Genomic DNA, 11,835 nt, shown 5'->3' with positions numbered 1-11,835 from the left:
GTAGACCATGCTTGTGAACAAGTCAACTCACCGGTTGGTATGACGTTTGGATGTGCACTGTTCGAGGGTGGTTGCAGCAGCGTTGATCCTATTGCCGATGGTTCCAGGGTGGTCATGGGCTCTTTTCTCTGACTCTTAGAACCCACATGGCCATGTGCCCTTCTAGCTCTGTGTGAATCCCTCGAGGATGTGCCAGAGGAGTATGCTATCATCACAATGACGCCTTCTGCCTTGCCTCCGAGACCTCACACTATGCTGATTTAGGAGGCTCCCAGCGGATGATCCGCTGAGGGACCTATGCTGACTGCGGCAGGAACTCCTACTACAGTATTATGTGGTGAGGTGCTGGACCTAATGGACGCTTCAGACACCCTGTAAGAGCTGCGCCGGGAGTCACGGGACCTAGTGGACTTTCTGGAGAGTCTAGGCGCACTGGGCATTATAGGAGCATTTTTGCCCACCGATAACTCCCCACCGCCATGGCCTGGGCAAAGCAGCACTGAGTTCGCCTGGGAGGCATTGGCTATTGAGCCTGAACTAAACGCCTCCCTTGGGTTTGTGGCATACTGGGCAGGGGAGTGCAGGGGTAAATATGGAGTGGGCTGTGGAGTGTGGATTGGAGTGTGGAGAGTGGGCTACCTTGTAGCTGGCTAGGGGGAGGTGAAGCGATTTGCGTCTGGCTATCTGTTGGCAGCTGTGCACTGACCCCAGAGCCTAACAAGCCCTTGGTCTGCTTGGCCTTTTGGGCCAGTGCCCTTTTTGCAGCAGTGTCCGATGGCTGAAGCTGTTTTCACCTAACCACCTTCCCTTTACAGGTGCAGGTTGCTCCACGTGTGGGGGCTTTAACCCTGCTGCAGGTAGGAGGGGGACATGGTGGGGCAGTGTGCTGGCCTGGACTGAATCTCTGCTCTCCTGGAGCAGTGACTCTAACAATGCTGTCCCTTTTTGACTTACTTTGTGTGGCAGCGGCTCTAAGAGATGCTGATGGTGCTGCTGTTCCTGAGCTTGCTCCATAGTATGTGGTTGAAAGGCGGCAGGGCGAGGGTTAAGCAGAGTGAGAAAGTGAAAGCAAAGGAAGTTGCTCTGTCTGTGCTGGCAGGGAACCAAGAGGACTTCCCCGCCCAGATAAGCCTGTGGCGGCCCCGCCCCCTCCCTGAGCCACCAATGAATGGTAAGCCAGCTGAGGGGAAGGGATTCCCATGCACACATAGCCGCTCAATATCCAGCTAGCTTATGCAGCCAGCCGGCTTGCATGTGATCTGCTGCTAAGACTACAAGCCCCACAATCCCTTGCCTGTGACCCGAGCTCTGCCTGACATTAAAAAAGCACAGAGAGGGGGAAGCGATCGGCGAGTGCTGAGAGGTGCTGCTGTCAGGAGATCCCTCCCCTCCCCATTATTATCATTATTATTAGATTTATGGAATCACAATAAGTCGGCGGTCGTGACCCCCTCCCTCCCTGGTCCGTGCATTTTCTTCCATCGCAAGGCTGGGGGAGTGACGAGGATTGGACGGACTTTCTCTAATCCCCACCCTGCATTGATGCCCGGTGTTCTGGCACCTTTATCCTTGCACATCGCTACTTTACCTATCGCTACAGCTACATGGCTAGCCCTGCACACACACTCTGTACGATCTAATCGTACATTTTCAGCTGTGCCTGGGAAGGAGGTCGCTGTCATTGTATAATCTATCTGCCCTGGCTGCGCCGATGCCGAGAAGATGGAGAGTCGGAAGCTGCTAGACAAGAAGCCGGCAGGTGATGGGCTGGGGAGCAGAGAGAGCGGGCTGGCCCTGTCCGCCCGGGAGCACTGCGAGCTCATCCAGAATATGATCGACATCTCCATGTCCAACCTGCGGGGACTCCGCACACAGTGTGCCGCCTCTAACGACCTCACGCAGCAGGAGATCCGGACCCTGGAGGTGGGTGACACATTGGGGCAACTTGACTGCTAGTGGGGGCATGCAGGATAAGGCATTGCCCCCTGTGCTGCCTGCTGCATCCAGGCACAGGCAATGACAGGGGTAAAGAGTGCAGTTAACCCTGTGCTAGCCGACATCTCCACCTGGGTCTGGTGCAGGAGGGGTTAATGCATGCAGCACGGTGATTTCCGTATGATAGGAAATGGTGTGTAATTGACAGTGTGGTTAGCGGTAGATCAGACGCTGCAATGCTTGCGGCCACAGCTATTTCCTCCTCTGCCTTAGACGGGCCAGCTTGAGCTAGAAGGCCTGAACTGCTATTGGTGACAGGTGACGGTGCTCTCCATCACTTTACATGACAAGTCCTTTCTGTGTGCCCTGCTGACAGGTCATGGCTACACTCAGCCTCTGCGTTTTCTTTTTTACCCACATAGGACATGACATTGGCTATGTAGTCTGTGATAGGCAGCCCCCAACATAGGACAGGGTATACATAGGATATAGTGAGTGTAATGCCCATCATGGCCGATAGACTTCACCATTCTTGAGGAATACCCACTGGGCTGGATGTGCAAAAAATAATTGTCATTGTAACCTACAGCCTTAGCTTCGGGTGGTCACTGGGGTAGAGGGAAAATATTTTCTGTGGTCTGAAAAGTCAAGATAGGATAGTCTGTGACTAGTTTAATATGTCTGCAACTCAAATCACAGAAACCCTGATAACAGACAATATTTCTGGTAAACCTATAAAAGTCCAGTGGCTCAGCCACTAATGCAATGTCCCACTTGTCCTTGTGCATTCACCCTCCAGCTTGCTCTGAGACTCCTTCTCCGTTGTCTACTTCCTGCATCAGTGACCACTGAGTCTGCACCCACAATAAGCTTGGTAGCCGTGGTCACCAGCAGTACCTGTTGCAGTATTTCTTTCAGTCTCCTGGGTAGTTTATGGCTGTGCTGGCTAGTTATCGCATTGTCATTGTGCAGTAGAGCTGACACCTGTAATACTTCCAGTGAAGAATCCCAAGTGGCTCATAACAGCTCTACTCTACTGTCTTGGCCAACTCAGACTTCAGATGGGGCCTAGTGGTGGACCAAGACACACCAATTCAGGTAAATGATCCTTTGAGGATGAATAAAGCTCCCTACATCTGGTCAAAAGCTTACAATTGCACCTCTCCCTGTTGCCTGTTTCACGTTACACAAAGCTCCGGCCTGCACAAAGGTATATTTCCATAAATTCACACCTTATCAGTTGCAGCCGGAGCAGAGTCCTTATTATCAGATCTGTGGAGTTGTGGCCAATTTTGATCAAATATTTTTTAATCATATTATTCAATTATTGATATTGTATCATTTTAGGTGCATAGTTTGTTGTATATTTACATTCATAGGACTTCAATCGCTAGCTCTTTAATGAATTAAAGGCGCTTTACTGCTTCTGACTGGCAGACATTTATGAAGGAGTTGGAGTTGTACTGAGGAACAATAGGAGCCTACCAACTCCAAAGTCCTGCTCAAGATTCTTAATCTGCTGGCTACTGCTATGCTCAGTGTAGGGAGGAAGCTGTCAATCAGCTGGGGAGCTGTAACAAGTCACACAACTCTCAGCTCATACTACAGCAGATAAACAGTGATGTTAGAAAAACTATTTTAGAAAAACTACAGCTAGACATTCAGTAAGTGACCCAGAACTGGAACTAGGATACTTTACTGCATAAACCTGGTGACAGAATCCTTTTTGGTTTTGCTCAGCATGGGAACACAAAAGATGGAAACCCTGTCTGCTTACAAAACTGTTCTACATGCAGAAACCCCATACACTATAACTGATGGTTTTTCACCTGGTTTTTTATACTGAAACTAGTGGAGAGAAAAGTTCTCCTTACAGGACTTTTCTCTCCGTCAATTTTAAGCAGAATCTGGGATGGAGACTCGAATGGCTAGTGTAAGGTACAACCTATGAAATTCCCATTCACCTAACAGTTTGTGAGAAGGTGCATTAAATTAAAGAGGACCTGTCCCATCCTTTGGCACTAGCTGTTTTATATACCACTGGAAAGCTGACAATGCACTGAATTACACCTGGGTGCCGGAGATCTCAGTGCTGAGCGGTAAGGAACAACAATGCCACTGATATCGCCTGCACATGGACGCTTATTGGGAAAGCTGTCAGTGCACTGTCAGCTTTCCAGTGATATATAATACCAGGGGTGCCAGAGGATGTGAAAGGTACTCTTTACACAGCATTTTTGGTTAGGTAACTTCTGAATTTTGTCCAATAGAGGACAGATTGAATTAAAGTGAAATAATGTTCATTGAATTTTGATGTGGATGAATGTTGTGTTTTGTTGGCTTGATTGAATACTAGCCTCTGCCCCCGTCATCTGCGGGTTGTTGGAGTGGATGATCCGCATATACATATATATGTATATATATCCTGGTACGCCATACAATGAGCATGTTGTTGGTGTTGATGATCCGCCTGCTCCGGCGTTTCGACAGCTGTCAAGCTTGCCTGTCGCTGAATGCGTTCCTTGCGTTGTGCCCGGGATTGTTCCGGAATCTCAGCAGCTCGCCGAAAAGCCATATAATGAGCATGTTGTTGGCGTTGTTGATCCACATGCTCCAGCGTTTTGGCAGCTCTCAAGCTGGCCTGTCGCTGAATTCGTTCCTCCCGCTGTACCCGTGATTGGTTCAGCATCTCAGCAGCTCACTGGTAAGCCATATAATGAGCGTGTTGCTGGTGTCGATGATCCCCCTCATCTCCGCTTGAGGAGAACTCTGTTGACTTCTGGCTACTTCCATAGCTGTCGTTGTTTGCAACAAATTAGATTCTCTTTTTCCAGGCATGTTTAAAATTGACAAACTGCCAATTTGGATTAAAGGTGTTTGCCCATGTCAATTTGTCTGCACTGTCTGGAGCAGATCAGATAATATGCAAATGTGTATACACACTGAAGGTTAGCGTGTGTTTACATAGAGAGATAACAGCCATGGGCCCTGAAATAAGGCTGCTGCAGGAGCAGTGTAATATAGTATGTGAACATAAATTCACAACAGTCACGAAGCCATGTCATTTACCGGGATAAAAAGTAGCCTATATTTTAATCGAGGTTACAATCTATCTATGTGCCAAATTTCATTCAAATCCATTCAGCGGTTTTTGTGTGGTTGAGGAACAAACACACAAACATCCAAACTTTCACATTTATAATATTAGTAGGAAGTAGGATAGGATAAGATAGTCCTTTATTGCACTTGGCTTTATTTGATGCAGTTCACACCACAACCTGTGCTTTATCTGTTTAGAGTATCCAACGTTTGTGTTGTACAGCTTTGCTGTTTTACAGTGAAAATCTTGTATCCTATGTGTGGCATCAAAATATTTTGTTTCTAAATAACACTCTCCATGCAATAAGTGGCCTCCACAAATTCACTATAATTCTGATGTTACCATTGGGGCAGATATTCTAGTTGTCTTCACTGGTGTGTGTGAATATAATGTGTTATTGATAAGCCTATTGTTATTGATGGCCAATTTAAAAAATAATTTTTTACCTGGACAACCCCTTTAAGCCTAGAACTATATAGTACATATTTGATTATGCAATACATTTGGTACCTTGAAGAGCTTGAAATTGTAAAGGGAGACATGGTTGTTATAATGCAGTCTTTATGCATAAGGCCTTGTTATGGATAAGTACTGTGCGCTCTGATTTGATTTCCTATTTGTTAGGTTCCAGCACATGCTGTACTATGCGCTTATTCCTTAGAAACAGAACATATTCATTTTTGTAAATTGCCTGTATTATTGGCTTTGTGGACATTTGATGTGCCCACTATCGGAGTTTATATTCTCTTACAATCTGAGAAACTGGCACCTGTCTTAGTCTGTTAGGTGTCACTCCTTGTCAGAACCTGTTAGGACTCCTTTTTGTTTTCCCCATAGGCTAATCTAGGTTTCTGGGCAGGATGACGTTTCCCTGGGTCTTGGTCTTGCTTTACTCATAGTGTATGTGTAAGGCAGTTGGACAGGTTTCACATGTTTTTATGATATACTCACTAAAACTACAGGGATTGCAGTTCTGAAAAGGAAATAGCTAATTAGAGGGACTGTTTAGTTTGTGGTTTGGGTGGAATTTAAAGCTAGCCCAGCCAAGCCACACATTTAACCTTATAAAAGCTTTGTAATGTGTCTTCCCTCTAGATTGCAGCCTACGTCATTGTCTATAGACAATATAAGCTTTTGTTACATTTAGGGAAACAGAAGCTTATATTCCTAGATTGCACCTAGTCCTGTGCCTGACTGCATAGTTTTCCATTTTGGCAGAGTCAGCATACATGTTTCATTTCCTGCAGGCTAAACCTATCAAACCGTACCAGACATTGGAAATTATCAAGTAAATAATCCGTATTTTCCACTCCCTTTTTTGTTTGATATAATGCAGGTAATACAGTATATTGTTACACTTATGCTAGGTTTCACATGGGGACCCGAACTAAAGAGACCATGTCTGCTAAAAAAAGACTATAATGGGGTCTGCACATTGTCTGCCGATTTTATACTGCAACCTGCTGATTTTAAGCGGAATCTGTATTAGATTCTCCTACAGAGACTCCAACTCAGGTGTGAATCCAGTTTACAGTGCATTAATATAATTATTATGAAAGTATTCTATACTGTGTATGGTTATGTATAATTTTATATAAAACATCTCCATAAGTGGCATTATGGTGCCAGTATATAGTGTACACCAAGATACTGGTGGTTCGAAACTGAGGAGTCAAAGTTCTTTTCTGCACTTTGTGACCTTTGTAAAACGCAGACATTTTCGATGACATCACTGCACATTACTTATAAGTTGTTAAATGCTTATCTATGGTGTGGTCACACATACTTTCTCTGAACATAACTTTTATTGTATGTTGTCTCACTAGATGTTTATACTGTTTTTAGTCAGTTTTTATTAAATATGGCTGATATTAGTATCAGTTTTAAGACGGTCTATTGAGGGTTTAGTAAAACTAGGAGCAAATGTAGGAGCTCTTACACATTAGATGAATGGCAGACATGAGCAGCCAATTAGGTTATTTGTATAGAGATGTCTCCGTTCTTTTCTGAAGGTAGATGTTGGAGAAAAGAAGGATCAGGCGTGTTAGATCCTTTGTTGCCATGGGAGATAAGCCACTGCTAGAAGAATGTGGCAGTGGCTTATTTCTCTGTGACCACTGAAAACATAAGTGTGTACATGTTTATGGGAGACTTGGGAGGAATAGCTGTCAGCCATCTGAAGTATATGGTCACCTTTAAGGGTTTATTACAAACCCCCATATTCATGGTATCCGGAACAAACTTTCCTAGAAATGCTTGCTCACAATAATTGCCATTTGTGCTGCCAATCGGCAAGCAATGCGCAGACGTACGGTGGTCATCTGATTGCTTGTTTTATGCATGTGCTGCTGAAAATGGAGAGAAATGAACATGGTAATAATACCCCCCCCCCCAACAAGTAATAACTTCTACTGCCTAGCAGTGTATTGGGTTCTTTAGCCTATATGCCTTCGGATTTTCTACAGACTTCTTAGCCTTTGGCCTCTTGTACAGGATTTTAGTATAAAGTGTAGTAAAGATTCCGACTATGACGCCCATATAGTACCCTTGTAAATCCTTACCTGGTCTCTAAGAAAGTCATTTTGGCACCTGGAGTAGGCTAACTGGTTCCTAAACTCTATAGCAATTAGTCTGGCTTTTCTTTATACACTATTTACATTACATTTACATTTATATACACATTATAATCTGTGTTGCATCCTGGTGTAGACCAGTAAACTCTGCGCGTTCCAATATACTTTTGCTCAGAATCAATGGAAGTTTGTGATTCTTCATGTGCTGTCTTGTTCCGTGGATACACTCATCATATGACAACTCTCATGATATGAGATCTAGGTTTTTTTTTCACAATTCTTTATGCTTGCCTAAGTTAATATATGCTGTAACCCTGATGAAAACTGGCATTATAGTTATAAGCTAAAATGGGGCCGTAACTACAGAAGCTGCACATGTCTGTGAGTCACTGTCATGTTTTAGCATCACCTGACATCACTGGACAGCCTTTATGCCAATAGTAAGCAGTATGTGGTCACCTTACAGTGCTGAGTTCACTTACAGTATATAAGGTGCTGTGATTATGTATGTAGACTGTCTTTAAATGGAAAACTCCATGAAGTTAATGGTGCTTAAAGGGATTCTACCACTAAAACACATTTTTTTCTAGTTAACACGTCGGAATAGCCTTTAAATAGGCTATTCATCTCTTACCTTTGGAAGTGCTCTCCGCTGCGCCGTTCGTTCAAAATACCGGTTTGTACCGGTATGCTAATTAGTTCTCTTGCAGCGATGGGGGCGTCCCCATTGAAGCTCGAAAACCGACCACAGCGCCGCCTCTCTGGTCTTCTGTATCCTCCCCTTGCTTCTTCAGCGTCTCTGTCGGACGCCTGCGCAGTACGCTCTGTTCGGCGAAGATTGCCGAACGTACTGCGCATGCGCGAAATTGCGGTCCCAGCCATAGTGCGAGCACCGCAATTTCGCAATAGGTATAACTGTAACAGTCCACAGAGGAAACCTCTGTGAACTTTCTGTCTAAAGCACTGCAGGAAGAACCACAATGTGTTGCTGCCGCAGTTTTTCCCGCAGTGTTTTTTTGCTGCGGGACATCTCATGGGGCCTTAGGCTGAGGCCTTACTTTGTGGAAAAGTTACAGATTTTGTTGCATTTTTGAGGCAAAGCCAACAATGGCCACAAAAGGATATGAAAAATGTAAAGAAAGCTCTTATACTTCTACCTTCTGCTTAATTCACTCCTGGCTTTGGCTGACAAAACTGCAAGAAAAAAACCTGCTTTTCCGCAACGTGGGTCCTCAGCCTTAAAGAATTTTGCAATATTTAGCCTTCATAGGTTGAAAAGGGATACCACCATGGATGCGAGAACTTTCTATGGTTTGCCACTTATCAGAAATCCAGCCATGACATCTTTATAGTGGCTTCTCAAGCACGCACTATCCCTGCCTGATCCTGTGGCCTGCAAAACATAAAAAAATCCTACGTTCATGGTCATATCCACTGGTAACCTATCAAGAGAAAAGACTGTCACTACAAACATGGTTTAGAGAAAAATGTTCGCAGTGTTTAAATTATTTATATCTTCAAAAAAATGCAACTTTATTTTCATATGGCTAAGGCAAATTTACATATTTCTAAGTTCATGGGAAAAGCCCTTGAAGCTTCTTGTCTTAAATGTAAGAACCCCCACTGTTTTAGTATGGTACTTTGGTCTGGATTCTATTCTATATTGTGTAATACTAAATATTTCACATGTATCTACAATGTGTAATTTGTGTAATTTCATTGCATTTGGTTTTGGTTACTTGTTCGTTTGTCTGCTGTGTTGCAGTTTTCCACATGTCAGTAATCTTTCCATTTGCTTTTGGCAAGTACGACGTTATATAAGACATCTGAAAGTAGCAGTTGCACATGGGGTTTTAGAGTTTCCCTTTCGCATATTAGAGGCCACTATTTTCTGTGATGCCTGAGAAAGTCCCTACTTGGTTCGTTGAACCATATCTTCAGATGTTGCTGATAACTTTTCTTAAGGTAAAGGATTTCCCCTTTGTGCGGTTTGCCAAGTACGCTGTAAACCTGGCAGACTGCAACTGTACAATGCTAATGAATCTATTTTCTGCAGAGTGGGCAGCTTGATACCATGGAGAACGTGTGTTCTCGCTAAAAATGTTTAGAATATGATGACTCTGAGTGGGTAGGCCTGTAAAGCCACTCCAAAGCACAATGCCTTGTATACTAGCTGATATGTCAGTGGTTCGGAATATTTGTCACCAGTTCCTTTCCACCCAGAGCAACTAGTTATTTGTTAAGAGATGTCAGCTGGCTTATTCCTCCCAGGTTAACTGTTAGTCTTGCTTGTTTTTATGCTAAGATCCTGTTAAACACCATTGTAAAGCATTCCGGCCTTATTGTAAAGCCAATACAGTAATAAGTAATTCAAGCAATACATGTATCTCAAGTTACTAAGAAACGATTCACATATCTTTGTAGAACCATAGTACCTATGCATGAAGCCCGTACAGAAGTACAAGGAGCTCCAGTTGCTTCATACGATAGAGCTGTAGGTGTTCAGTGTGCCACCGTGTGGTGCCTTCATATGTCACCATAATGCAAAAATATTGTTCATTCGTAGGGAATATTACCCTGATAATCCAGCCTCTAATAAAACGTGGTATGACAGAAGTTATCTTTGTTTATTTCGGTGTGACATTGAAAGTATATCTGGGCCCATATTTTGTCTTGTGAATTTGCTTCTTTTGTGAGATTGGTGATTTTCTCTGCTATGGTATTTTAGGAATTCTTATTTATTGCATGAACTAAATATACAATTCTGATATAGTTTTAGCACACAGTTGTTATATAGAGTGTCTTACATGCAGGGCCGCCATCAGGAATTTTGGGGCCCCATACAGCCTAAGTGTCTGGGCCCCCCCCCCCCACCATTTTAAGACTACTTCATTTTGCGACAATTAAACCAGTGATTTTCAACCTTTTTTGAGCCGCGGCACACTTTTTACACTTCAAAAATCCCGGGGCACACCACCAACCAAAATGGCACAAAATGACACTAAAACAGTACATATTATACATATAGTTAATAATATAGATTCTAAATGGTTGAATCTTTGGTTGAAATAAACTGCAGCAAAATCTGCAACAAAAACGCTGCGTTTATGCAACGTGGGGCCTCAGCCTTACGCCTCCTGCATACAAGTGGCACGCATGTGGTTTTCACTGATATAAACATTAAAAATTAATTGACAGGGCCACAAATGCAGACAGATATAGGGTATATATAGGACAGATACAGGGTACGTATAGGACAGATATAGGTGATGTATAGGACAGATATAGGGAATGTATAGGACAGATATAGGACCTGCTCTATAATTTTCAGCTCTTCAATTTGGCCCAGATACACAGCCACAAAAAGAATGGCTGTATATATGGGTCCTTAGAAATGTATAGGTCTGTACTTATATCCACAGTTGTGTATAAAAAGTTTGGTCATGTATATTACAGGTTACAACTCAATGTGCCTCATATTAATAGCAGTGAACCCCATCATGTCCCTCACATTAACCCCCTGTGTGCTTTACATAAGGGACACTGATATGTGAGACATATGGAGGTAATAATTAAGTAAATATCTTCATTATATAGTACCCCCATATGTCACACATGTTATTAACTCTTATGTGAGCCACAGGGGTTAATATGAGGGACATGATGGGGTTAATTGCTATTAATGTGAGGCACATGGAGTTACTAAAACTAAATTAATAACCCCAAATGCCTGACATTAATAAGAATAGTTACTAACCTGGTGTTTTCTTTTACTTTCACTTTGTTCAGCTTCCTCTCCTATTCTGGGCTGCAGACGGCAGGAGCTCCTCACGTGTAGCAGCAGGTCCCTTATCCTGTGCAGTGAGAGGCTCATCTCTGATTGGTGGGCAGGGAGAGAAGGGGGCGTGTCCTACACCTGAGCTCTAGCAGAGCAGTGTAAGGACGCTCCGTCTACATTTACAAGCAGGGACTGGCTGCTGTGCCTGCAATGTACAGTAGGTCTCCCGTGCCAATCTTGGCACGCGTTTGGGGAACTTTCCCCGCGGCACACCCGGCACACTGGCTTAAACAACCTCCTCTGACCTGGGGCCTGGGCAGTGGGCACTGCAGGGGGCCCGATCGAAATGTCAGGGCCCCGATCGGTCCCCGTCCCCCAATCCAGCCCTTGGACTGCTGGCGCCAGGGGCCGGGCCCCCCCAATTTTTCAATTTGGCCGGGCCCCTGACG

General features: G+C 44.0%; 1 protein-coding gene across 1 annotated transcript in view; it reads left to right on the top strand.

Annotated features, from left to right (window-relative positions):
• The first annotated feature begins 1,337 nt into the window (after window positions 1-1,337).
• KSR1 (kinase suppressor of ras 1) overlaps window positions 1,338-11,835 on the top strand; it is a 134,787-nt gene continuing 124,289 nt past the window's right edge. Inside the window, exon 1 of the mRNA XM_075264889.1 lies at window positions 1,338-1,923. Within this exon, the coding sequence (XP_075120990.1) occupies window positions 1,723-1,923 (201 nt within the window). The 5' untranslated portion in view covers window positions 1,338-1,722. The remainder of the gene's footprint in view (window positions 1,924-11,835) is intronic.

The sequence above is a fragment of the Leptodactylus fuscus genome, chromosome 2 (genome assembly GCF_031893055.1).
Source record: "Leptodactylus fuscus isolate aLepFus1 chromosome 2, aLepFus1.hap2, whole genome shotgun sequence".
In the NCBI taxonomy this organism is placed as follows: domain Eukaryota; kingdom Metazoa; phylum Chordata; class Amphibia; order Anura; family Leptodactylidae; genus Leptodactylus; species Leptodactylus fuscus.
Note: the sequence above shows the minus strand (reverse complement) of the source record. Positions and strands in the feature narration are given on the sequence as shown.